This window comes from Gopherus evgoodei, chromosome 15 (assembly GCF_007399415.2).
Source record: "Gopherus evgoodei ecotype Sinaloan lineage chromosome 15, rGopEvg1_v1.p, whole genome shotgun sequence".
Classification (NCBI taxonomy): domain Eukaryota; kingdom Metazoa; phylum Chordata; order Testudines; family Testudinidae; genus Gopherus; species Gopherus evgoodei.
Window position 1 is genome coordinate 14,427,700 of NC_044336.1, and position 25,193 is coordinate 14,452,892.

Sequence of the window (25,193 nt, forward strand, 5' to 3'; positions counted from 1 at the left end):
TTGTATGGATTGATAGCAGGAGGGGTGGAAGAATTAATCTACTCTTCCCCTCTTTGGCACCATTATTGCCAGTGTATTCTGTAACTATGATGCTGTGGAAAAACTTAAATTTCTAGACCTCAAAGTTTTAGTGGAAATTGTGAACTGAATGTAACAGATGCAGTGCTGTCTATAGACTTGGGAAGACTGTCAGAAATACTAGTTCTAAGAGGTGTGAACTGCCTGTTTTCATTTTAATTCGTTGTTACTCCTGGAAGACAAAGTACTAGGCTAGATTGGCCACATTGGGTCAAACCAATGGCCCTTCTTATGTTATGTGCACAAACCCCATCATCTGCCCACCTGCTTTCCAGGCACCAAAATACACAACTGTCTCCTGTTAAAACCTCCAGCTTCCCATATGACAGCTTCTGCAAGGCAGTTGTTTGCTGCCAGTGCAGAAATCTGCAGCATGTTGAAAATCAGAGAGAAGCATAAAATAAACTGACCTTAATATTAAAATAAATAGCCAAAAGTTGCATTTACATATTTAAAACACTCTACTTGTAAGTGTACATGAAGCTACCCCGGAATTCCTAGTTTGCTGCAGAATTCTGCACCAGGTTCTGCATTGCAGAAACCAGGGGCCCTTGTGTTAGATTACATAAGGTGCTGGCTATTTCTACTGATGATTTAGGCCACCTACCCTGTATCTGAGTGTCACTGCCTCTGAGACTGGCTGGTTCAGTGGCTTATGTAACCACATGCAGTATAATCTCTTCTCTGTTCTGAGCATCTCATCTTTCTCCAGCTCCTGTCAATGGGGTGCCCATTGCCACCAAGACCTCAGAGTGTGAAATTGGCACCTAGCATTATATATTGATTATCTGGTTATGGGAAGGGGCTACTGTATGACCATGACATCCTCCCATGCTACCACATGGAATTGTCATGCAGCATCAGCATTTTTCTGCTAAAGAAATCAAAGGGAATGGGCAGTATTTCTTTGCGCAACTTTTCCTATTTTCTAACTCACACTGGACGCTCCAGTTGTCTATTTTTGACTTTGCCACATCATCTCTCCTGTAAAGAAAGGCATGATCTAAAGCCCAGTATCTTGGTGTAGAAGCAGTTAGCTTTAATGTTTCCCTCTGAATCAAAAGAACTCCATGCTGCAAGATGCTAAGTGTCCCTAATTCCTGTTGTCCTTAACAGGAGTTTAGGGTGCTCAGCACCTTTCAAGATCAAGCCCATAGCACGCACACGCCCAAGTCAAGGAACCTAAATGCAGACTTGTAACCACTATACACATTACAAATAGTGTACTATGAATCTGAGAAGGCTGTAATTGTAACAAATTACTATGTGCCACTAGTTTGAGACAGCAAGACCTTAATTTTCCCAATAAGAGAGCAGTGTATGTTTACAAACTGGGAAATGGCTATCCTCCCTTATACATAAGCCTTGGATCCATTTTCATCATGTGGCTCTGCATCCAGGGTGGTTTTGTCAGGATTCAGTGTGGAAATGGGAATATTTATTTTCTCATTGCTGGAGTCCTGGTGAGGGCATTGCCTTCAGTCATGTTTTGACAGAGAACAAGACCTGTTGAACAGGTTATTCTGAAGGATTTTTACCAGTTGCCCTGAGGTCTGGCCTAAATGTCAGAATAATTGGCATGCCCTTGAAACAATGCTTGACTGGTTGCAGTTAAGGTGGTTCCACTAGGTGTCTGTTGTGAGGCAGCATGCTCTAATATTTTGGTCAGTTTATGCAGCTAAGTCAGTCTTCAGCTGCTGTTGCATGCCTTTAGGTCATACTTAGAGTAGCCAGCTGGCTGCCTCTGTTGCCAGTTGAAATGAGAAGTCCTTTTTAATAGCTATGGGGTGAAGAGATCTTCGCTTCCATCTCTGATTACTCCGTGATCTCTCTGCTGAGATTACTAGCAAGGGTTTCGTCGCAGCTGGTTTGCAATGGACACTTGTGCACTCGGAACTGAACTGAGACTGCCAAACTAATTTTGCACAAGCCATCAGTAGTTATAGCAGGACTTTCTAGGGTACGTGTTAGTACCAGAACTTGGGTTAGTTAAGGTTCATGTAATTGCTCCTTCATCTTGACTTACATCTCCCACCCTCGAGTGACGGGAGCCTGGCTGTTGTTTATAGTGATGACTCTCCCTGGTGTTGTTCCACTGCAGTAGTAAAGCAATGGGTATGTGCTCTGGAACTTTGTATGTGACAGACCCATGTAATAATACTTTACCTGGAAAAAATAGATTTTCTTTAGCTGAGACTATTGGAGAAGGAAATAGTGTTTCTTCTGTTCCATGGGGGCATTTAAAAGTAAAACCACCCTTTTCTTGCTGCACTGTTGTTAAGGGGGGAGGCAGATGCTGACCACTCTATATTTAAGGCTGAAAGTAGCTTCCAATTATAAATCTCACTTTTTTTTACCCAACCGCCTCAAAACCTTCCCTTCCCAAACTTCACCAATCCCCACTATCCCCTGAAATTTTACATGCCACATCTCATCCCAGGGTAGAATCTTACTGTGATCTTTACTGCAGGTGTCACTGCAGGGCCCCTCCCTGGGTTTGTTTGCTGCCTGCTGTAACTTGCTACTACCTGGAAACCTTTATTAAGAGACTGTTCAAAGAAACGTCACGTTTTTGTATTATCCATTTTTTTTATTTTAAACTAATAGGTTTTTCTCCCCACTTTCATAAAAACCAAACAAACCTCCAGAAACCAAAACAACAAAAACCCTGACCTTGTGGGGTCCTAAATTACAACGAAAGGAGGAGAGAGAGACACTTGGATTGTCTTGCATGCACGTTATTTTAGGTTGTTATGTAATCAGAGCAAAAGAACGTTGCATCAGCTTCTTTTAATGAAAAAGCTTTTCACATTGAAGGGTCGAGATGAGCTTCTGATCTGGGGGCTATTTCCTTCCCCATCTAAATATGGGGCAAAAAAGAAGTGCTGCTACCTTGGTGGGGTTACTCAAGGGTGTCTTCCAGCTTCAAAATGTCAGTAACCCAGTAATTTTCCTTGTCAGGGAAAAGTTCAGGCAAGCAAATATCTTGACTGTAAGGTTTGTCCGGTCACATGGTCCTGAACTGAGATTGCATTGTGTGTCAAGGTAGTTGAGTACACAACAGCATGAGGGCCTTGCAATCTTATAAATGGGCTGTCAGATTGTGAGTGCCTCAAGTCTGCGTGTGAAGAATTAACCATACAAGAAGGATAAAAGATGAAGCTTCCCTTTGACCTGATCAAACAGTTGGTGGATGAGACAATTCTTTCCTGGTTGTAGTGTTCTTGAAATGCCCCATTCTTGTCCTTGCTGTTTATATGCAACTTGCTTTACGCTTTGGAGCTGAGCAGCAGCCAAAGATGGCAGCAAACAAGAGGAGGGCAATGAAGACTGTGCAGAATGACCCAATCACCAGTAGTCCTGCAAGAGCCCAATCATCTGTCAGAATGCAACTCTTCAAGTTTTCCAGAACTGGGGAAGCCGCTTGTGTTGAGGACGACATGCTGGTCCGCCCCTGCTGGAATTAGAGTGGAGAAGCCAGATGAGTGTCTGATGCTTGTCTGCCTTCTCTACTTCCTCAACAGATATATGCACGCACACACCCTTTACACACTTACTAGCATTGTTCTTTAAAAAGGTGTAATCACTCTTTAGATAAACCAATCCCGTGAACATGAACAGAATATAGAACACCGAAGAACTGTCTAGTGGTCTGTGCCAGAGAAGAGAGAAGATTCTGCCCTTAAAATTCTGTTCAGGGATTAATTATTCCAGCAGTGGGGTTTTATTTTACCAATATTTTAGCAGTGTCTGCTGGTGCAGCTACAGTCATGGCTTTGTCAGAATCTTCAGTATAAGGATTGTATGGTCTGGATGTAAAAGGAATATAATAAAAATCAGTGACCATAGCAAGTCTGTCGGAGCAGAAGATGTTTTAAACCAGATCCCCAGCAGGGGTAAATCAAGACAGCACCACTGAAGTCAGTGTGATACTCAGGTTTACAGCAGTTGAGGATGTGGCTCTTTTAGAATAAAAAGTTAGACTCTTCAGTCATGGGAGTACACCAGACAGGGAAGTATGCTCTTGTACCCCTATAGCAAAAGCAATCTGTTCTTCAGGCACATTTATCAAATGAGGGATTAAACCCTCTTGTCATTTAATACAAAAAGATAAGGAATTAGAACAGCCAAGATACCTCCAGGCAAACATTTCTCCTCCTGCAGGTGTAGTTATGTACAGAGTGTTAGTTTTAGCTTTTCCTCCCATTTTTGACCCAAACCTTAACATTCCTTTAGCAGTAATGCATGGTGTTAAACTGCAGCTAAAATATCTTTATTTTATTTTATTGACATAATTTAATCTGGAGTCTCACTAGGCTCTACACACTTACTCATTCAATACCATCTTGCCCGTTGCCTTGCTCACAGCCATACTGTTACACTATTAAAATAACATCTGACATCTCTTTGCAAGAAGCTTTAATGCTTCCCTGCTTTTTACATCTCAGTGAGAAATGAAAGGATGGCTGGATTATTCCTCCTTCCATCAGAGCAACTGCTATCCTGACCTAATACAGAGAGTGGAGGAGAGGGAGACAACACCTCACTGACTTATTTCAGTCTACTTATACCTGTACTAACCCCCTTCCCTTGCATTTCTGCCCTTAATACTGCATGAAAGGAAAGGGATTAGACAGTGTGAAGTTAATTTCACCCTCACAAAGCGAGGCCCGCTAGAATCTCAGAAACACACTCCAGTTGCTGTTTGTTACTTCTGTTCCAGCAGCCAAAGTATTTGGGTAATGCTTTGGTTTTGGAATCACAGCAGATCATTTTAACAGGGTCCTTTATAACTCTGCATGTAGAGTTAGACATGTAGTGACAAAGGTCCTGTCTGGATAGTTCACCCCTGAGAAGGCTTCACACAGACCCTCTGGGAAAGTCCCCTCGCCCTCTAAAGTAGTGACAGCATCGATAGCCTCAAAAATAGGTCTCCTCCAAGCCCAAGGGAAGAAACACAGTCTGACTGGATACCCCAAAGCTGCCATCTTTCCTCTGAATGCAGTCAGCCTTGAAATGAAGTAGTTGTGGATGGTTCCACTATTACCTGAAGCTGCTGTGGATGTAGCGTATGTGCCTTCTGCCGCTGGTGCCTTCTCTGCAGGTCCTGCAGAAGATTCTGGCCTGCTGAGAGGTCCCTCTTCAGTGTGCATGGGAAGGGCGGAATCTCTGTGGGAATTGCCTGTTTGTACTTTAGTAAATTATTAACAGCAGTGGCAATGTTTTGTGTCTCCCCTGCAGACTTTCTGGAAGGGTGGTGAGGCTTATCTGTGGCTTGTCTGATTGTACAGTTCAGAGATGTGGTTTGCCCATGACTCAGCCACTCCCAAGCCTTATTTGTGTCTGTGTGTTTGAATTGCAGTAGTCCTGCTGGAAAGGTAGTGGAGGGAAATGGTAGGTATCGTATTCAGTCCTTGAAGTCTGTGTGACTTGTGATTAAAAGCTGTGGCCCTGTTCAATGCTGTTACTCCTTGATCTATTTAATCAAGCACCAGCCAGTGTGAGAGCCTGAGGGGGTGGTATGTTGGCAATATGAACCTTTTCCCCAAAGGAGTAAAACATTCATCACTTTGGTAGAGGCCTAGAGTTGCTGCCTTTAAAACTTTGTTCTGACCATGGGCCAAATTGATTGGATAAGGTTCAGACGTGGTGTAAAGTTGAGTTGCATATGCATGCACCAGGTCCGAATTTGGCCATGTATGCCATCCCATCATGATGCAATGTACTAACTCGATGCTGTGTTGACTCCAAAGGATATTTCTGAACATTTCAATGTCTTGTAAGTCTTACTTGTATGATGTGAGACTGTCATAGGAAACAATGCAAAACAATCCTCTCTATTATTCATCCCACTGATTTTTTTGCTTTATGGTCTCCACATGACACTGATTGAATCAAACATCTTTTCTTTCCTCCTTTCCATGCCTGCATCTTGCTGCAGGCATCCATTCCAACAAAAAACCTTACTGATACTTGAGAGGACCTGCTAGTTCCTATAGCTGCTGGGTCAAGCGGTAGCTCACCACCTCACTCTTGGGGGAGAGGATTTGGCTCTAATCTCTGATTTATGTACAGAAGTCAGTATCCCAAACTCAGGTTAGAAACAAAGGGCATGTCTACACTACAGTGGCACAGCTACAGCACTGTGCCACTATAGCGCCATAGTGTGGGGATGCTTCCCATGTGAAGAGAAGGTGTTTTTCCCCTTCACAGCCCTGCATAACCTAGGGCTTGGCTACACTCGAAACTTCAAAGCACTGCCACGGAGCGCTCCCAAGGCAGCGCTTTGAAGTGCAAGTGTGGTCACGGCGCCAGCGCTGGGAGAGAGCTCTCCCAGGGCTGCAGGTACTCCATCTCGCCGAGGGGATTCGCTTACAGCGCTGTTTTTTTCACACCCCTGAGCGAGAAAGTTGCAGCGCTGTAAAGTGCCAGTGTAGCCAAGGCCATAGTCAATCTAATCTTCAAGTGTCGACCAGGCCTTACTCCTCTCTTTTTAGGAGTGTGTCAAACAAGGCCACACTTCCAATCAGTATCATCATCAATTTGTAACAGTACAGGCAGAGTAGTCCCTTACAGAGAAGTTGCACTGTGGGATAGCTATAATCAAATAGACTCTTTGTTGCTTTCTTAAAGTGGAATGGGAAGATGACACAAGTAGAGGGCTCAAGGTGTGTGTGGGGGGCAGGGAGGTGAACTTGTTGCTCACCATCAGATCCTACAGGCTGATCAAAATTTGCATTAACTGAGGTCAGTTTAGCACTCTAAAGTGGGAGGGTTAATCCTGGCGAGTAGAAGCTTTTATGTAAAATATATGTGACCACACCCCATTTGACCAAAATGAAAATTGCCTAACAAGAAAACTATGACAGCTGCATCTGGAAGATTAAAGCAAATGTCACTTGCATCTTGCATTTCCTGCTTCCATGCTAACTCCAGCTGTTGCATGTTTACAAAAACTTCTGCATTTGAAGAGAGTTATTCTCTGCCTGTGCTTGCTGGACTTAAAAAAAAATCCTCTCCTCTTATATGAGCAAGGAGTCGCCTCAGATCCAACACCACGCGGGGTAAATCTGCCTGTGGGCTCTCATCCACTTTATCTGTAGATTATTTTAAGCCAAGAGACTAGATATATGTATGTGTGGTGTGCAGGTGGAGTTGGTCCAGTGTTTATTAGCCAATCATAAACCGTAGAAATTCAGTGAGTTGAACTAGGATTTGCAGCATCTCCTGAAATTCTCTATGCACTGGGACTTAGACCCCATCTAGCCATGTACTTAAGCATCTGCTGAATTTCAAGCATGTGAGTAATCCCAATAATTCTGAGGGGACTGCTCGCATGCTTTAAAGAGCAAGTAGTACCTCAGCACTTTGCAGAACAGAGCCCATAGTAGCTGTCTCCTCGCGGGGTGGGGTGTCCATGCCACCTGCTGGTAGGATACCGTTCCCCTGGTCTGAAATATGATCTTGGTTTCAGGCAGTCTTTAGCGAGTGTTTAAATTCCCTATTGCTCTCTTTCTATCCCTCACTTTTCTTTTTGTTAATTCCCAGTTGTTGCTAATTCAGGAACATGTTGTGGTAGAGATAAGACAGGGGCCTTCCTCTTAGGCCACGTCCAGACTAGGAATTAAAATCGATTTTAGATACGCAACTTCAGCTACGAGAATAACGTAGCTGAAGTCGAATTTCTAAAATCGAGGTACTCACCAGTCTGGACGGGGCTCCATCGATGTCCGCGGCTCTCCGTGTCGATTCCGGAACTCCGTTCGGATTGATGGAGTTCCGGAATCGATGTAAGCGCGCTCGGGGATCGATACACCGCGTCCAGACTAGACGCGATATATCGATCCCCGAGCAATCGATTTTAACCCGCCGATGCCGCGGGTTAGTCTGGACGAGGGCTTACTGCTCTTGGTCAGTATTTTAAGCCTTGTTGCTATGCCTGTGTAGATAAGGGCTGGTAAATATGGGCTTGCTTGTAGCAGTCCCAAGTACTCACTGTCACTCCAGGTGAGTTTCCTCACTGCAGTGTCCTTCTTGTGACAGCCACCATGACTGCATTAGCACAGGCAGCTCCATGATGGTGAAACTGTTCCTGCTAGGATCCTGTTCGTTTCCATAACAGCCACTGCCTGGCTGGGGGTAGGGAAGAAGTAGGTGCTGTTTCATTGGTCACAGGCATCTAGGTCTAGGTTTCTAACTAACTCAGAAACAAAAAGCTCATCCTTATAAGTGAGGATGTATCAAGTTTCCAGTCAGTTAACATCTCTATGCCTCAGGGATAACCACAGATGTACCTAGTGTGAGGGTTAGTCCCCTGATGTCTGGAATTTTGTTGTAGCCATGTTGGTCCCAGTATATGAGAGAGACAAGGTGGGTGAGGTAATATCTTCTGTTGGATAAAAATACCCTATTACTTGTGGGGAATACATTTCGCAGAGTGTTCATTTCATATCTGACGTGTCAGCCCTGGTCCTCCAAGGAAACCTTCACAACACCTTCAGTGTTAACCCCTTATGTTTAACAATCTGTCCCATCTTGTATTTAGTTGTAACATAACGGTTACCTTTTCCAGACCTGAAGAATTGCTCTGTGAAGCTCAAAAGCTGGTCTCTTTCACCAACAAAAGTTGGTCTAGTAAAAAATATTGCCTTACCTGCCTTGTCTCTCTAATGTCTGTAAAACACTTGGAGATCTTCTGTGGGAGGGTGCACCGGATGTATGGAAGTTTTTTATATTAAACTGGTACTACACTAGGGCTTAGCTGTCCCAATTCCTTTGTTAGGAGATGCAAAATTTTGCTTCTACCATGCGCATTGTGGCAGCCAAATGGAAAGATTGGGCACTTCAATCTAAATATAACTTTTATTCTTTGTGTGTGGCTAGCTTATAGCAGTGGAGCATTATTATTATTTAACTTTTAATGGCCCCTGTCAAGTTAGGTCCAACAGTTTTAATTCTCTTAAAAACCAAACCATCCCCATTATTTATTATAATACATTTTATTTTTGCACAATTGAAATGCCGCAGTGTTGTTTTTTCTTAATCTAAACATTCCTCTGCATTGTTGGCAGCTTCCAGAATTGTTCCAAAGTATGAGGATGAACTCGGATGCAAACTGGACAAATCTAATAGAGTGAAGAACAAAAAGCTAAACAACACAAGTGGTGAAAAGTAAACCAGTTGATTGATTGTGTGTGTACACACACAGAGGATATTGTTAATAATCTAGGGTGCTCTTAGTAATTTAGCTAAGGGATTATTTTAAATATTTTTCCTCTTTTGATTGCCTCTTTTTACAGAAGTGTCAGCAAGCATTAAAAAAGCACCATATTCAAAGCTTTGTAACTCAGCGCACCGTAGTTGAACTCTGGCACTGTAGATGTATATTTAGTCCATTTGGCTGTTTCAATCGTAGTAAAAATGCAAAATGCGAGTAGAAGAAGATTTGTTTACACTCTCAAGTCCAAATGGGCTTTTTTTAATTTCTCTTAAAGGTGATCAGTTCATATTGTGGCATAATTGCTTTCAGTTTTAAACATTAAACCCCTTTTATCGAACGGATTGCTGAGAAAGAGGAGTCGTTTTTCTTCTCCTTTCCTACCCTTAATTACAAATGTCGGGCCCAATGCTGCAGACTTTACACACATGTAACTTCCTTTTGAAGTTCACTGGAATGTAAACCAAATTGACACAGTGGCTGCAGTGTTGAAAAGGTATTTATTTGCACTTGTTAACTTTAGTGGTACGGTTTGCTCGGCTCCAGTTTGCTCCACCACTTGTCATGATGCCGTCTCTCAGCTGCTGCATATATGTCCTGAATTAACACTGCCCTCACTGTATATTCTTTCTCTGAGATACATGTGTGTATAAATATACCTTAAACATTTGCTGCCATTAATATAAACTACACACTGGCCGATTTAGTGCAGGGAGCTAGGCATGCCACTCCCATGAATAATAATGGGGATTTGTACATCTGCTTCAGTGCCCCATGCACTGTACTGAACATTCACCCTGCAATATGCAGAAAAGGCAACTCTTTTTTTCATGGAAGAGAAGGATCTAAATAAAAAACTTTTTTTTAAAAAAATGATTACCGGCAGGGCAAGCAAACAAAACAGTTTGTGTTAGGGTTTTCCCCTCTTGCCTTCATCCTTCAGTGTATGATGGATATTGCACATAGTCTAATTGTTTTCCTCTTTGGCAGTTTTCTTGTCTTTGTAACACTGAGAAAATAAAAGCAGGGAGCATTTGATGCCAAATGTACTTCGAGTCTCTGAGCTAACATGCCAGCTGAAAGATCATGTCATGTTGTGCTCTGAGTGGATGGCTCTGTTAAATTTCACATACTCTGTTACTCCTGGGTTTAAAGAGAGTAGGACAGGGAAGGAAAAGCCATACTTGCTTTGGGCTTGATCCTGAGGGGTGCTGGTAATGGATATCTCCAGTGATGACAGTCAGAGTTGCTAGTGCCCAGCACCACCTCACTGGATTAGGTCATTTATCAAGAGAGCAGGGGACCTTCCTAACCCTGGGGCAGTCTGCATGTGGTCTTTGTCTGGTTTGCTGCTCTTTGCTCACAAAGAGAGAGCCTGTTGGAATTTTCTGCCAGCCCAGCTGCAATGTTCACATTGGGAAAAGTCTCGTTTTGTGTCTTTCTATGGCAAGGAGACAAGGATGTGAGAATAGTGTTACCTATGTGGCCACATCACAGACCCAGGCATTGATCACTGCAGAACAACCTACTCCATCTTATGATCCACTTTCCTCCCCTGCATGGGGTTAGCAGATAGCAACTATTGAAAAATCAGGGTTGGGGGTAATAGGCACCTCTATAAGAAAAAGTCCCCCAAAAATGGGACGGTCCCTTTAAAAACAGGACATCTGTTCACCCTACCTCTGCAGTGTATTCTCATTCACTCCCACCAGCCCGTTCAGAAGGTTAGTGTAGAGAGGGTCATTCCCAGGCGATTCAGCCACAGTGGCTGCCTATGTCCTCTTTCACTGTCTTCTCCTGATGCATTTCACACATGAGCAGTTGGCTGGATCTGGATCTTCCTGCCTCTCTGCTCAGGGCTTCCATTGCAGCAGCAGCAGCGATAGCAGCAACAGCAGCAGGCTAGGGTCATCAGCGACAGCACGGTAACTGGAGAGAGAAATGAAGAGTATTGGTTTTGGAAAAGATCTTACAAGAATAAAAACAGACCAACTTTGCAGTGCCTTGAAGAGGCAGAATTTCCTGGAAGCTCTGCTGTAAATGTTGGATTTATTTCTGGGAAGGTAGAGATGGTACTTTACGGCAAAAAACCCAACAACGCTGGTTTATCAATACGTGAGCGAATAACCTTAAAGCTATAGAGTAACATTTATAATTACATTATACGGCACATTTAATTCCAAAGGATCTTAAAATACTTTCCAGACTGTGGGTCCTGTGATGCAGTAATTGCACATGAAAAATTCCCATTGCCATTACTAGAAGTTATGTGCTCATACGGCCTGGGGCTTCAGGCTTAATGGGAATCCCTTCACCCCTCTTAGTACAGCCTCCTCTGGAGTGAAGTGCATCAGCTGTGTTGTCTTGTGTGGCTTTAAAGGGTGGAAAGTGAAGAACAGTGTTCCATTCAGATGAAATTACAGGGGGAATCTTAAGGTATGCAGGGAACAGTTACCAGAGCTGGGATTTGTCCGTGAAGTCAGTGTTATCATCCCATCTCTTAAGAAAAGTGACTTTAATGACAACAAAAAGAACAGGAGTACTTGTGGCACCTTAGAGACTAACAAATTTATTTCAGCATAAGCTTTCATGGGCTGCAGCCCACTTCATCGGACGCATAGAATGGAACATGATAGCAGGTATTCAGAACTTCGGGGGGCAAGGGGGTTCTTCCAAACTGGTAAACTAGTAGGCGCTTATATTTTTGTTCATCATAGAATTTAAGGCTAGATGGGACTCTCAGATCATCTAGTCTGACCCCCTGTATTTCACGAGCCACCATCAACACCCAGTTACTATCTGTCCAAACTATATGTAGTGTCCAACATAGGAGGGTTCCCTTTAAAAACAAAGAGCTGAACTGCCAGGATCCTGTTAGAGATGATGGTCAAGATGGGGATGGGATTTATTACCTTTCTCTGGAAGAGATAAGGGTTATACGTTAAGTGTTTCCTAACACCCATTGCGTTTGTTCCTTTAAGTGTAATTCATTGACAGGCTGCCAGGTAACCAGATCCAGTGCGAAAACCAGTTGTGTCTATGAGAAGCAGATATACCTGCTTCCAAATTCCAGCTGAGGGAGGGATCCCTTCGTGGTGGACACACGCCCTTCCCCATGGCGTTCAAACTGGGAGCAAACTCCCCCCTCTCCCTTTCACTCAAGGGTGCCTGCCTTTCTTCTTCCTACGTTTCCACTGTTTTAAAAAAACTTTCTCCATCTGACCCAGACAGCTGTTTATTTCCCCTCCTCCAGCATCAGTGACTCCATGAGCTAACCTCTTCAATGGGGAGGCACTCTTTCTGCAGCAGTAATGGGGGGCAATCCCAGACCTGAGTGTCTTGCTGGTGGCAAGATACACTAACACCATTCTTCACAAACGCTCTCCTACTACTCCTCAAAACATTTACACATGATGTGACTCTGGGATTTACTCACAGCGATGGCAGGAGTGCTTCCCTCCAGATCAGTGTTCAGGGACGATGATATGGGGAAAGCTTGCTCTGCTGCTCCCCATGCTATATGTTCTGTACATAAATAGGAATGAATTCTTCAGGGCCATTGGTCTGATCCTATCCTGAGTGCTAAAATTCACTTCAATCGGAATGGATTTGTGGGAGAAAATAAGCTGGAGAATCACATTCTTTAGAACAGCTGCAGAACACACCTGCTTTCAGCAAAGTCCTCAGCACAGCCTGCCAGCCTATGAGATCTGAGAGGTTCAGACAACAACAAGCCCATAGGATCCTAGCACTCTTCCCTGTACTTACCGATAAAGAAGAGGATAATACAAAATGACACTATCTCCACAGGTTCAGCCTTGGGCAGCTTCTGGAGCTTAAGCAGGAACTTCTCACCAATGGTCTGTACTTCCTTCAGAAAGCCTTCGGAAGACATCCTGGCCAGCACTGTCCAAGTTGTGTTACGCTGGAGAAAAGCCAAAGAAAGAAGGAGAGAGTGCGCATGAAGCTTTTTACTGTCAATATTGCTAACGCTAGGGAAACGAGCAGCCTTCTTTAGGGAGCTAATTTGGGATCACAAGTAAAACACGTTTATCCGGTCTCAGTCCTTGCTCCCAATAGCTAAGGAGGAGGGATTTTAACTATCTGCATATCCAGACATTGCTTTTATTCAAATCTGGAGCTAGCTGACACTCTGGCTTTGTATCAGATCAGTTTGTGGGTGTGTGCTCCATCTGGGCTCCGCTTCGCCGCTTTTAAAAAGCCAAATGACTTTTCACATTTGGGCAAGGACAAAAATATGGTGTCCCCTCTCAGCCTGCTATGTATGAGATGACATTCAAGCTGGCTGATGGCTGACCAAGTCCTTGGCCAGACATCTTCCACAAAGGGAAAAATTAGTCGTTGCTTTTCAACTGTCCAAGCTCATGTCCTCCCGAAAATAAGCTGACTTTCACTTGCTAACCTGAGAATGTGTATCCCAAATCATGCACACGATGCTGCATTCTGTATACGAAATTGTATTCCCCTGTGTAATGCAACACACGCTCCCTTTTAAGGTTTCTTGTAGCTCTAGCAGCAGCAAGCCACCTTGTGAGTGCTTCCATTATCATAGCACCCTTGTGTAATACTCATGTCACATTTCTGGTTTCCAGGGCTGGTGGTGTATGGTGATATTGTGAATTTTGACTGATCCACATCTACTTAGGAGACATGAATGCTTTAAGTTTATAGAGCTGACTGTGACTTTTGTACCTGGTAAGATAAATATAGATCTGTTTGACCACACGTTTGTAGTAATGTAGTGACATATAATCTGACTAGGGGATTTAGACTCTCGCACATTGTGTATATGGAGGGGGAGGGGAGGAAGGGAAAACAAATGCCATGGAGATCTATTTGACTTTAGAGCCTAGTGTAGATGATCCTTACTCTCTTTCTACTGCATTCCTCTTGTAATTCCATCAAGTATGAAAAGGCAACTTATTGTCAGGAGCTGAAAATACTGTTGATAAAGTTATATAGGGCAACGTTTTCAAAGCTACCAATTCAATTCTATCCGTAATATTTGCAAGCCTGCACTTTTGTGGGAGCAAAAACTTCTTGTATCTACAAATGGATGAGCTTGCAATGCTGCTGGAGAGTGATATCGGGTGCTGTTTTTAAGAGCTGGCCTATGCTGAGAATGTAATTTGGATTAAGGGAGGGTGTGAATTTAAAGCAGAATAACTATTCCTGATTAACTGTCTGCGTTGATGCTCCTTATTCCAGAATGAGTGTCTTATTCTGAATTAAGATAATCCGCTTTTCAGAGCAGGTTGGCTTGTCTACCTAAACATTTAGTTTCACGGCAGGCTGGGGTGTAAACTGCACCGCACTAGCCTGCTGTGCTATAGGAGTCTGTGTAGCCTCTGCACTAACCATTCCTTAATGTGCTTTGATCTACTCCCATGTCAAAGCAGGGTATATCAAAGCACGAAAGGGAACAGTTAGTGGCTTAGTCAGGTTCACATAGACACATAGTGCACAACAGGTTAATGTGGGGTAGATTTACATCCTAGCATGCTGCAAGTCAAATGTTTGTTTAGACAACCCTAAGCTAAACAGGAACAAGTCACTTTAGTCTGGAATCAGAGCATCCACGCAGGAAGCTAATTGGGAATAGTTATTCCAGAATAGTTTTTCCAGATTAACTCCCCATGTAGACAAATCCTGAAAGGTGTCCAACTGCGTTAATGTTGTAGCATATATAGTATGAAAACTGAGTTTAAGTTTTGCCATCATCAGTTATTCAAGCTATTGTGCCTGCCAGTAGCGTAGGCTGCTTAGAAGCATGCAGCCTATTAGACGCATGCAGAACGTGGTGCACGCCTGGTGTTTGCTGGGACCCCTGTCTGAGTTAAGGTTCTCATGCCATTGTTCAATTGAAATTTCCTGACTTGTTTAAATTATATTAGTTGACACTATTTTATGGGAGTCCTTCATGTCGCAGTTAATTTCTGCCTTTAGTGGTGACATAAAGCAAACAGAGATACAGAAAATGCTTCATAAATAAGCCAACCAATTCACTGCTGCACTTTTTGGTTTGCCCAGTGGATGCTCTGGGTTCAGCCTTCAGTACATTTAGAACAATTACTTGGGAGAAATCTTGGCTCTTTCTTTGCATGCTGGGCTTAACTACTATACTGCCAAGTAAAACAGTATATTTTGAACATGGAAGCAATCCAAAGGTTTGTTCTTTTAAAAACAAGGCTACAGAGTTTCTGGAGAGGGAAGAGTCAGAATCAGATGGGTTCTTAGGGGCAGGGGGAAAAAGGCCAGGTCCAGTAGGGAGAGTGCTGCCCAGTGCAGTGAAGCACGGTTGTGGCCTTATAACCTGAAATGATGTAGCCTGATCAATGTGATTAATAAATAATCTATAGATTGCTTAAGAGTTCCCAGTTATCACTTTGAGGGTTGAAGGGTTTTTGTCTCAAGATCAGGCCCAGTATTATTCAAATTATTTTATAGTTAGGAGCCCTGATGTGCACAGTTGCAACACGCACACTATAGGAACTCTTCTATATTTACCAATCATTTTATTAACATTTAGCCCAGTCACAAACACTCCAGCCCAGAACGGTAGATAGAGATACTACAAAATGTACCTCTGAACATCCATATACTGCACTCACACCATCCCTCGCAGACCAACCTGAAATGTTAGTAATGATCTTCCTCATTACCTTGCCCTATGTCAACAGTGGCCATCATTCTGGCACCTCCCAGGGGCTACATCTCTTTTCCTATTGCTCATGGGGTGGGATGCAACTTTTATAATACAGCATGTTACGCTGACACCACTATGTCTGATGCTTATTCAGTAGGGATTTCTCCCCTCTTCCTTATTTGTATTTCCTTACCTTGCTAATGTTGGGTGTCCTTCTCCTATAGGTTAGTATATCAGTGATCTCAACTTATTATCATACACGTCAGTTCGTTGCCTTGGCACCCTTGTGGTTCAGTATGCGCGGTAGCTTATGTACCAGTTGTTGTTATGTACATCAGTTCATCATTATGACACTCTTGTGTGGGATTTCCCCTTAAACACTCTATTTTTCAGCTCCCCAATACTTGGGATTTTCCACTGGACCATTTACCTGTGCCAGAGTTCATAGGCCTCAAGCCTGATGCTAACTACAGAAGCTAATGTCTTATAGGATACAGGCCTGTAGGTTCCTTGCATTACTGCTGAATATAATAAGGGCAGAATGAAGGCAAAGCCATGACTATAGTAAAGGTAAGCTAGCCCTATAGGCTACAGTGGCCATTGCACAAACCAGGGTTAAATATTTCTCTCCAGGATTGATCTCCATGCCCAAAGCAAACTGTTTCACGAATGGCTTTTCTTCCACCTCGTGCCTTTTATAGGATTTTATGTCTCTGTCTGTTTGATTTCTAGTTCAACAAATGGAAGGTGTGAGGAGAGTCAAAACAGTCTGTGCTTTCTGATCATGGCTTTAGAGGTGAAACATTTTGGTTTGTTCCTCCTGATGGTGTCTTTCTGCCCAGAAGATCCCACAGAAACAGTCTGTCAGAAATGTTTTTGTGCCGTGCTCTGGGCTGGGGACAGAGTTGTTACTATGATATGAGCTAGGCCTCCGGAGTTTTGGTGTGAAGTGTAGAATTGTTGCTGTAGTGTGGATGTGACACTGTCTGGCTTAATGTAGGGTTCATTCTATATAGGTTGACCAGGATCCTGGCTTGACTTTCTTTCCTCAGTTATGGGTGTTCTGTTGGTCAGGTTACCTAACACCATCATGGCTGAAGGAGTCTGATGTTTAAAAGTTGCAGGGAATGTTGCTTGTTTATCTTGGATTGAGTGCTTTGTAGGGAGAAAGCTTGAACTGCAGTATCTGGTTGACCCCAAGGGCGTAAATACCTTTCCACGCTACTAACCAAGATGCCAGCTCCAGAAACTCACAGCATTTCAGGATTTATAATCACGGAACCAAACAACTTTTCAGAATTCACTCTTCCACTTATTTTCCTCCCTGCCTTTGCTCCCCATTCCCCCCCAAAAAATGTGTCTGTCCATCTTCCATTCTACCAATTATATAAATTGTTTGCTCAGAACTAACCTTGCACTTGATCTTACGCCTACCGAAACCAGTGGTAAAACTCCCACTGGCTTCAGTGGGGCCAGGATTTTTCTCTAAAGATTAGCACACAGGAAGAACTGGGTTCTATTCCTAGCTCTGCCACCAATTCACTTTGTGACCTTGAACAAATCACCTAACTTCTCTGTGCCTCCACTTCCTTATCTATAAAGCGAGGGCGATGATACTTACTGACATCACAAAGGAGTTATAAAAATTAATTCATTTAGTACGCTTGCTTTTCAAAGAAGCTGCAGAAGACCTGCCGTAACTGGTGAAAGGTGGTACAGAAGATCAGAGCGAATGATAATTGTTAAAACGGACATCTCTCTGTGGAAGATACAGTTCCACTACTCTGTTCTAGTTTACAAGGGAAAGTAGCTGATGTTATTTTCGCTCCGTTACTTTACAGCATTTCAGATGATGAGAAGAAACCAGTTTGGCCACTGGTGATCTCTGTGTGATACTGGAGATGCAGTCCCCCAGATGCCTTGAAGCCCCCACTTTAACTGGCAGTTTACTTTCCAAGGATAGAATGTTGTTGGGGGTTAGAGAAGGCAACTGGAAATCGGGTTCCTGGATTCTATAGTAAGCACTGCCACCAATGGGCTGTTTAACCTTGGGCAAATCAAACTCTTTATGTCATAGTTTCTCCATCTGTGTCTCTCTCTTTGCAGTTGACCTCCCTCAGTAGTATGTTCACTGGGAAAGGAACATGAGAACAGGAGCCAGTGCTCTTCTGGCAACAGGGGCAAGACTTTGGAGCTCATTACAGGAGAAAATCAGAATTTCCACACATTTCCTGCCTTCGCAACACAGAGTAAAAGTTATTATTATGAGTTGGCATTCACGCAGCTGTAACTAAGGCAGCAAAGAAGAAATGAGAAAAGGTGGGGAACGGAGAGGGAGAGAGGAGGAAAAGAGAAACTTAAACAAAAATGAAAGCAAACACCACCCTGAACTGCTTCACGGCAGACAGCTTGGAGCATTCCCTCTAGCCTGCCATGGCAGCCTGAAAGTTATGGTTCCAACCATCTTCTATTCTGACTGTTCATTTCTGAGAAATTCCTCTTTAAAGCAACAAAACCCCGTGTTGTAGCCAATGGGATTAAATCTTCAGATCGCCTATTCACACTGCAGGGAAGTGAATTGAGTAAATCAAATCTTTAGATCTCCATATTGTTTCAGAAGGGAGGCAGAACCTGCCATGTGCTCAAGGCATTAGTTTTGCTTGGAAAGAGAACAAGCACAGTAATAATGCAGAAAGACGTCCATTTGGTTTGCAGTGCATGTAGCTCAGCTGCATGGGTTAGGTTATTTTAAACCAGCCAGGCACTGCCTGTGTTCAGGGCTCTTGCAGGTTGTTACTGATTAAGGTTAAGGTGATGCCTAGAAAGTACTATCTTATTTCTTTTTAATACAGATTCATCCTGCAGTGCCAGCTGGGTAAAGCTGTGCAAATTGCCAAAAATCCCCTGGAGGCCAAATCTTTCCAACTTGCTTTAATAGACTAAAGCCATATGGTACCTAAATAAGTGGCCTGACTTTCAGCTGATGAGCACCTGCTGATCTTATTGATTTGATTGGTAAGTCTGGCTGCTCAGCATTTCTGAGAATAAGAACATTTATTTAGGTGCCTAACTTTAGGCACCTCAGGTTGAACATTTTGGCTAGAGCTTTTTGGGACTGAGAACCAGCTCTGTGTGTCGCATCTTTGATGTCCATTGTAAGGTGACCGGATCTTGACCAAGAACGAAGGCTGCATAACATGGTTGACTATCCATAGGGCCCAGATTCTGGTATCTGGCTTAAGCTGGTCCAGTCTGCATGAATAATAAATGATCTGTGAAATGTATACAGTTTAAAAACCCTTCCCTTTAACAAGCTACACCCTTCTTCTGTGCTTTCATCCTCTACGTGGAGAAGTAGGTGTGTTGGAGGGTGGGAGGACAGGTGAGGCTAAACTTCTTATTGAGGACTAAGCCATGGGTTAGTCATAATGCTGGTGCTATTTCCGTAATGTATGTTTGCACAGAGGGGAAGAGAGCAAGAGAGATGATGATCTTGTGGTTAGGGCACAGAACTAGAAGTCAGGAAATATGGGTTCAGTGCTAGCTCTGCCACTGATTGACTTCAGTGTCCTCCTGCAAGCAAACCCTTCTAGGCTTTTGCTGTTGCTGCTTTCTGAAGTCTGAGATGAAGCTTTGAGGAGTCTGTTGTTGAAGGCTGTTGTTAGCACATGTAGTTCTAATTCAGCACTTCTTAGTCATGTTGATCTTTGATTCTGCCTGAAGACCGGCATCCTCTTCACCTCCCATCTCATAGTGACAGCCATTTGAGATCTCACAACTCAACAAGAGGGGCACTTTCAGAAAATGAGGACTATATGAAGATCCCTAGCAAGGAGTTCGTCGTCACACACTCTTCTCTGACTCCATTTTAATGTTTTCTTTAAGATGTTTTCTCAGATTTCTTGTCTGCAGCCATTAACACAAACATTGTGCGCTATGATCTGTTCCCATCAAGTCCCACAAGTTAATCAGGGTGAGTTTGGCCCAATACAAGAATGGAAACACCCTCGGAATGCTTAGATGCTGTAGGAAGGTAGTGTTGGTTGCTTGGCAGGGAATCTTCCAAGTCCACCCCAGCATGGTGAAAAGGGGTGCTGTACTGCTGAAGGTGCTGCCCTCCCGGTGAGGCTTAAAACAAAGGTTCTGACTAGTTGTGATCACGTTCTCAAGAGTAGGTGTTCAGTTGTGGTGTCGTGGATAAATTTTAAGTGGTGGTAGCTCCTTTGTACTCTACTGAATTATTGTTCTGGTTTCAGATGGATAAGATCTTTTCCACTTCTGTTCCTAAACTATTGTCATGTTGCCATGCACTGTTAAATAGTAAGTGTATATGGTTTATATATTAGTTTAAATTTGCAAAATGCTTTGAGATTAAAGGGATTATAGAAACAGGGAAACTCCACCAGCGATATTACATTGTTACTGCAGCTTTTGCTGGCGTGGTTGTAGTTGATCAACTACATGATCTTCACGACAGCCCACAAGCAAGTCTTGTGTCCATAACAGAAGAGGTCAGAACCAGTGAGGCCAACAGTTCATTCACTGGCAGGAGAAAATTTCCCAACTACAGAGAATTTAGGCTTTGCCCACATGCACACAAGCTGGTAAATTGTGGTTCAATTTCATGGGATAAAAGCTTTGACCTTGTCAGCCAAGGTTGAAAAATCTGAAGCCCTCCCCTTCAGATTATAAAATAGAATTGATTGGGTACCCAAATAGTCAAGATAACCTGCAGTCTAGTCTGTCCACTTATTGGAGCCAGGTTTCCTAGCATCGGTAAAGATGCCCCAGTCCTGTCCTAACCACCTCAATGTGTGACAGGATCATGGGAAGGCATTGAACCCCCTGAAATATCAACCAGGAGTCTGAAGTTGATAATTGAGACCACTGAGTTGGGAACTTCTATAAAACTCTTAAAAATTCTCTACTCTTCTCTAGCACATCCCATCTGAGACTCGTAAATGAATGAAATGCCTTGATAGGTCATTATTATTACTCCTGTCTTACAGATGAGAGAAACTGAGGCACAGGTTAGTGACTTGCTTACTGAAAGGACAAGCTATATTAAAAATAAATCTGAAACTAATAAGTGGGGTCTCTGACATTCTGTAGTTACTTACTGCTTGGGTCTCGGCTCTGTAGTAGACTGAGTAATTAGAACAGCTGTTTTCAAGGACAGCTGACAGAATGAGATGTACTATATTTGACTGTCTGTGTCCAGGTCTATGAAAGCCCAGTAAATAGCCACTTCAGGAAACAGGTTTTCTGCCAATAGCCTGGTGTTTCTCAGTGCCAGGTGCCTCATCACAATATTGGGAACACATTCTCTAGCTGCTTTCCATTACACCTTGGTTCTTATTTGCACAGCGCTGTCCAGAACTCAGAAACTGAATGAATCCATCCTAACCAGGATGCTATGCTAGCTGTAGGGACCTGGAAAATCCAGGAAGTTGAAGCACCTAATTCTGATCTCTTGAAAGAAGCAATTTAAACGATGGGTGAAGTGTGAGGCTTATGAAATGGATGGTGTGGGAGGAATGATTGCACTGGTTTGTGTCAAGTAAGGGCATGGGCAGGCGCTGCACTTCTCTGGCATCTCTGCCAAGACCCCTCAATTTTGACTACCAGCTCCCCGAGCTATTCCAGTCCTGGGACTGTCCTGAGCAGACTCTCAGTTGTTAATGGGTTTGTGTTGTGGACTAAAATCCATTGTTTTATCACTTTTTTTTTCTCCCACTTGATTGGATTTAAGTCTCTGCTTCTAAGGTGATGACTAGTGTACTAACCCACTGTACAGTTGGCCTTCAGCAAAGGCCTTTCTATAGATCTGTCATGTCTGATACAGGTTAAGAGGCCTCTCTGCTACGTGACAGCCGTAACGTAAACCATGTCTCTGCCTTCCTCCTTCTAGACACATGTTTCATATTGCTTATTTTTCCTCCTCTGCTGCTGGATAAGCCCCCAGTCATAACCCTTTAGGATTTTCACTGCAAGGAAAATTTGACCTGTTTCTCTCTCTCCCTCCCACTTTTCGCCTTGTTTTTCTTTTGCTTTTTTTGTTCTGTTTGGAAGCCATCTGAACTGTAATGTTTAAAAACAAATGTAAACCACAGACCCTTCAAGGAACCGCTAATGAGTCTCTGGAATTCAGACTAGTTAGGAGATTAAGAGGGCCCAGTAATTACTGTACTATTACACAACCGGTTCTGCTGTGTTCTGTGCATGACAGCAAGTGGTAAGATGCACCACCCTTTCCAAATAAGCAGGATCCAAGGGGAAATGAAAGGAGGGCCTGAAAGCACTTGATCCTTCACATTCCTCTATCTGTGCAACATGTGGGGAGAACTGGCTTTCTGTCTCTCTCTCTCCTGCTTGTTTGTAAACAGCTGGAGAACACAATAGTTGTCAGCTCAATGCACAGAGTTACAAAATCTTCCAAACAGCATTGAGAAATAATTGGCTTCAGATGGGGAAAACAGAGGAGCTCCTGGGGATACATCTTTGGCAGTGAGAAATGGCGAGTAAAGGAAAGGGGTGGGAGGGAGCTTTGGTAACTAGAAGCAAGGCTGGCTCCAGATTATTTTTGTGCACTTGGGGCTCTTTCTCCTCTCTTTCATTTCCCTTCCTTGTTGATCAAAATGTGCTCAGACCCCACAGCCTCATGTTAAGTAGGACATGAGCGGAGAGACGTGGTGTTCTCTGCCAGAGCTGTTTTGGACAGCAGACCAGAATCTGCTCCTGCTCCCATTGCTGATCTCCATTTGGAAGCTGTGTAAAAGCTTCCCCTTTATTTCCACTGGGCACAACGTTTATATTAATTTGCACAGTAAGCTGGTTTCTCTGAATGGGTTTTGTTTTCTCAGCATTCTGCTTGCTTCAGGGTTTAGGGGATAAAACTCAGCACCAGCTGGGAGCTCTTCTAGGTAAAATTCCCTGGCTGGAGCTTGCTGTGGATTGACATACGCTTGCCAAAGTCGGTAGCTCCCACTGAGCAAGGAGTCACCAAAGCTGCTGGCTAAACTAAGTACTCACATGAGAACACCTCTGCAAAGAATGCCCTGCGGCAGATCCTGCTCATAGATAGGGCCAAGTTCTGCACTCACATGCACCCCATGTAACTCCAGTGAAGAAGTGAGCACAAGATACAGCCCTAAAGTCTCACTAATCAGCTAAAAGTTACTCCCTTCTGCTTCAAACCGTTATTGACGAAGAATGTGATAAGAGTAGAACAAGAGTGAGCAGCAGTTGCTTTCCTTAAACTCTGGTGGTGTGGCACTGCTTTCCTGACTCCTCAAAGCTTTTGGCTCTCACCACCCTCCCCTCCGAGTGTCCTTTGCAACCAAATTCAGACTAGCAAACCTTGTTCAATGGCTGAGCAAAATTTGCCATGCAAACAGCTACAAAAGCTTAAACTACTGCTGACTAGCGGAATCCTCCTGCTATTGAGATGCTGTGGTGGAAATGAACCCAGGCAACAACCCAGCCTTACCCCAACAGTGTCGCGGGACTGTCCTCCACCTCCTGTTGTTGTTTGTCTGTCGTCTTAAACTTCACGTCTCTCTCCCCGCATCCTGTCCCTCTCTGGCTTGGGGTTCTTTCCTCGCTTGGCTCCTCTCCACTCTGCTGCTGACAGCCAGCTGCTGTCTCTGCTTGAGCGCTTTTTTTGTTGTTGGTCGTTCTGGAGATGTGAGGTTTCGGATTACATGTGTGCTGGGGAGGGAGGCGAGAAGTGAGCACAAGCTGAGCCTGGCAACTGGTACTAACGGTCTAGAGCTGAGCCCACGGTGCCAGCACTTGTTGGAAACTTCCTATGTATCTTCCTGCCAGCGAGGTCTCTTCTTGTTCCGATTAATGATGGCTTTCGCTGGAGTAGTCTGGGTTGGGATCATATTGATTTCCTTTCAATAGTTCAGTTGCATGTTAAAGCAATTAACTTTCTTTATGCTATCCAGTTTCCTGCTGGCTCCCAATGGGGAATGCACTGTTCTCTTATGTTCTCTGAAGAAGCTGGGAATAAAGGGATGAAATGACAACGCCATTTCCTTTAGAAAAGAAGAGGAAAGAAGGATGATCTTGTGGTTAGGATGGGGTACTCGGAGGCAGGAGCTTTGTGTTATTTTCTCGGCTCTGCTCCATATCTCTGTGTGACCTTGGCCAAGTCATTTAACTTCTTGACGCTTCAATTTACCCTTCTGTATACTGGGGGCAATAATACCTACCTGCCTCAAAGGAGTGTTGAGGCTTACTTGCCACCAATACATTGTTCACTCTGCTTGTGTGTGGCACCCATAAGATGCCCCCCCCCCCCCCGGCAATTTGGCAACTAGCTGAACAATTGGTTTTTATTTAGCTAATTCCTGAGTTGTCTTGGTGGTTTGCTCCATTCAAGAGGACCTCTCCTCCCAAATGGTTGGGATCCCTAGTTCAGCAGACCTGACGTCCCTCCCTATGTATCTCACTGGAGATGCAATATTTTTTCAGAGACACGTAGTAGCTATGCTAACATAAATGCACCTTTCCCTGGTATTTTATCTTCCCTCTCTGGTTGGAGATAAGGGGCTGAAACATTCTTCACTGGACAAAAGCAGATGGCATAAAGAAAGGAGAGGCAGGGCACTGAACTCTGATGAACATCCTCGTTATCATCTTGTCTGCAGTGATAGGGTTTCACTAACACTTTGCATCATGTTACTGAAATTTATCAGTGCTTGCTTTTCTTTCTGTCCCTTAACACAAAATCAAGGGGGTTTCTCAGTGAAATGGAAGGTGACTACATTTAGAAAAAATTGTCAGTCAATTCGTGGAACTCTCTGCTGCAGGGAGAGAGACAAATACTATGGCTGGATTTTTAAAGGTCTGGATAATTTCAGGACACTTGTGACCATGTAATCTGAGATAATGGGTATAACCAAATCTCCTGCTTCAAGGCATAAATTAACTGCTTGTGGGGCTGAGGAAGGCTATCCCGCCATATAGATCGTTGCACAACTAACTAGGTACAGTAGAACCTTGATTTTTTTATTTTATTTTTTTTAAACGCCAATCTTATGAACAACCAGTTATACAAACCCTGCTTCGCAGCCATGGGAACAGATCACATAACACAAGTGATGTCTCTGAAGAACAAGTTGTCATTCCTTCACACTCTGATTCCTTCAGTGCACTGGAAATGTTTACAGTGGTTTGAAGAAGAAAGTGGTACAGTGCATCATACTGCAACTTATGCACTGT

At 43.6% G+C, this 25,193-nt stretch overlaps 2 protein-coding genes across 11 annotated transcripts in view; one reads left to right on the plus strand and one right to left on the minus strand.

Moving 5' to 3' along the window:
• RECQL5 (RecQ like helicase 5) overlaps positions 1–25,193 on the plus strand; it is a 57,240-nt gene that overhangs the window by 14,423 nt on the left and 17,624 nt on the right. Inside the window, exon 9 of one of the 9 annotated variants that reach the window (XR_003996578.1) lies at positions 13,909–14,011. The exons of 5 other annotated variants lie outside the window; for them this stretch is intronic. Coding sequence is in view for 2 of the 4 variants with exons in the window: in XM_030534015.1 (XP_030389875.1) it covers positions 5,320–5,443 (124 nt within the window). In the remaining 2 variants the exon portion in view is untranslated. Of the gene's footprint in view, positions 1–5,319; positions 6,301–13,908; positions 14,012–17,803; positions 18,038–18,814; positions 18,978–25,193 lie in introns of those variants that run through there. 3 more of the 9 variants (XR_003996577.1, XM_030534016.1, XM_030534015.1) reach the window with 3 other exon arrangements.
• Positions 18–23,799, minus strand: SMIM5 (small integral membrane protein 5). 2 transcript variants are annotated; one of them, XR_003996579.1, is made up of 4 exons: positions 23,452–23,799; positions 13,064–13,220; positions 10,976–11,224; positions 18–3,535 (listed from the first exon to the last, which is right to left on the minus strand). XR_003996579.1 is itself a non-coding variant. In XM_030534020.1 (3 exons), the coding sequence occupies exons 2-3, from the start codon at positions 13,188–13,190 to the stop codon at positions 11,103–11,105; spliced, it is 249 nt and encodes an 82-aa protein (XP_030389880.1). In that variant the 5' UTR covers positions 13,191–13,220; positions 23,452–23,799; the 3' UTR covers positions 9,064–11,102. The 2 variants fall into 2 exon arrangements, 1 of the variants encoding a protein (XP_030389880.1); XM_030534020.1 differs by lacking the exon at positions 18–3,535 and having other exon boundaries at positions 9,064–11,224.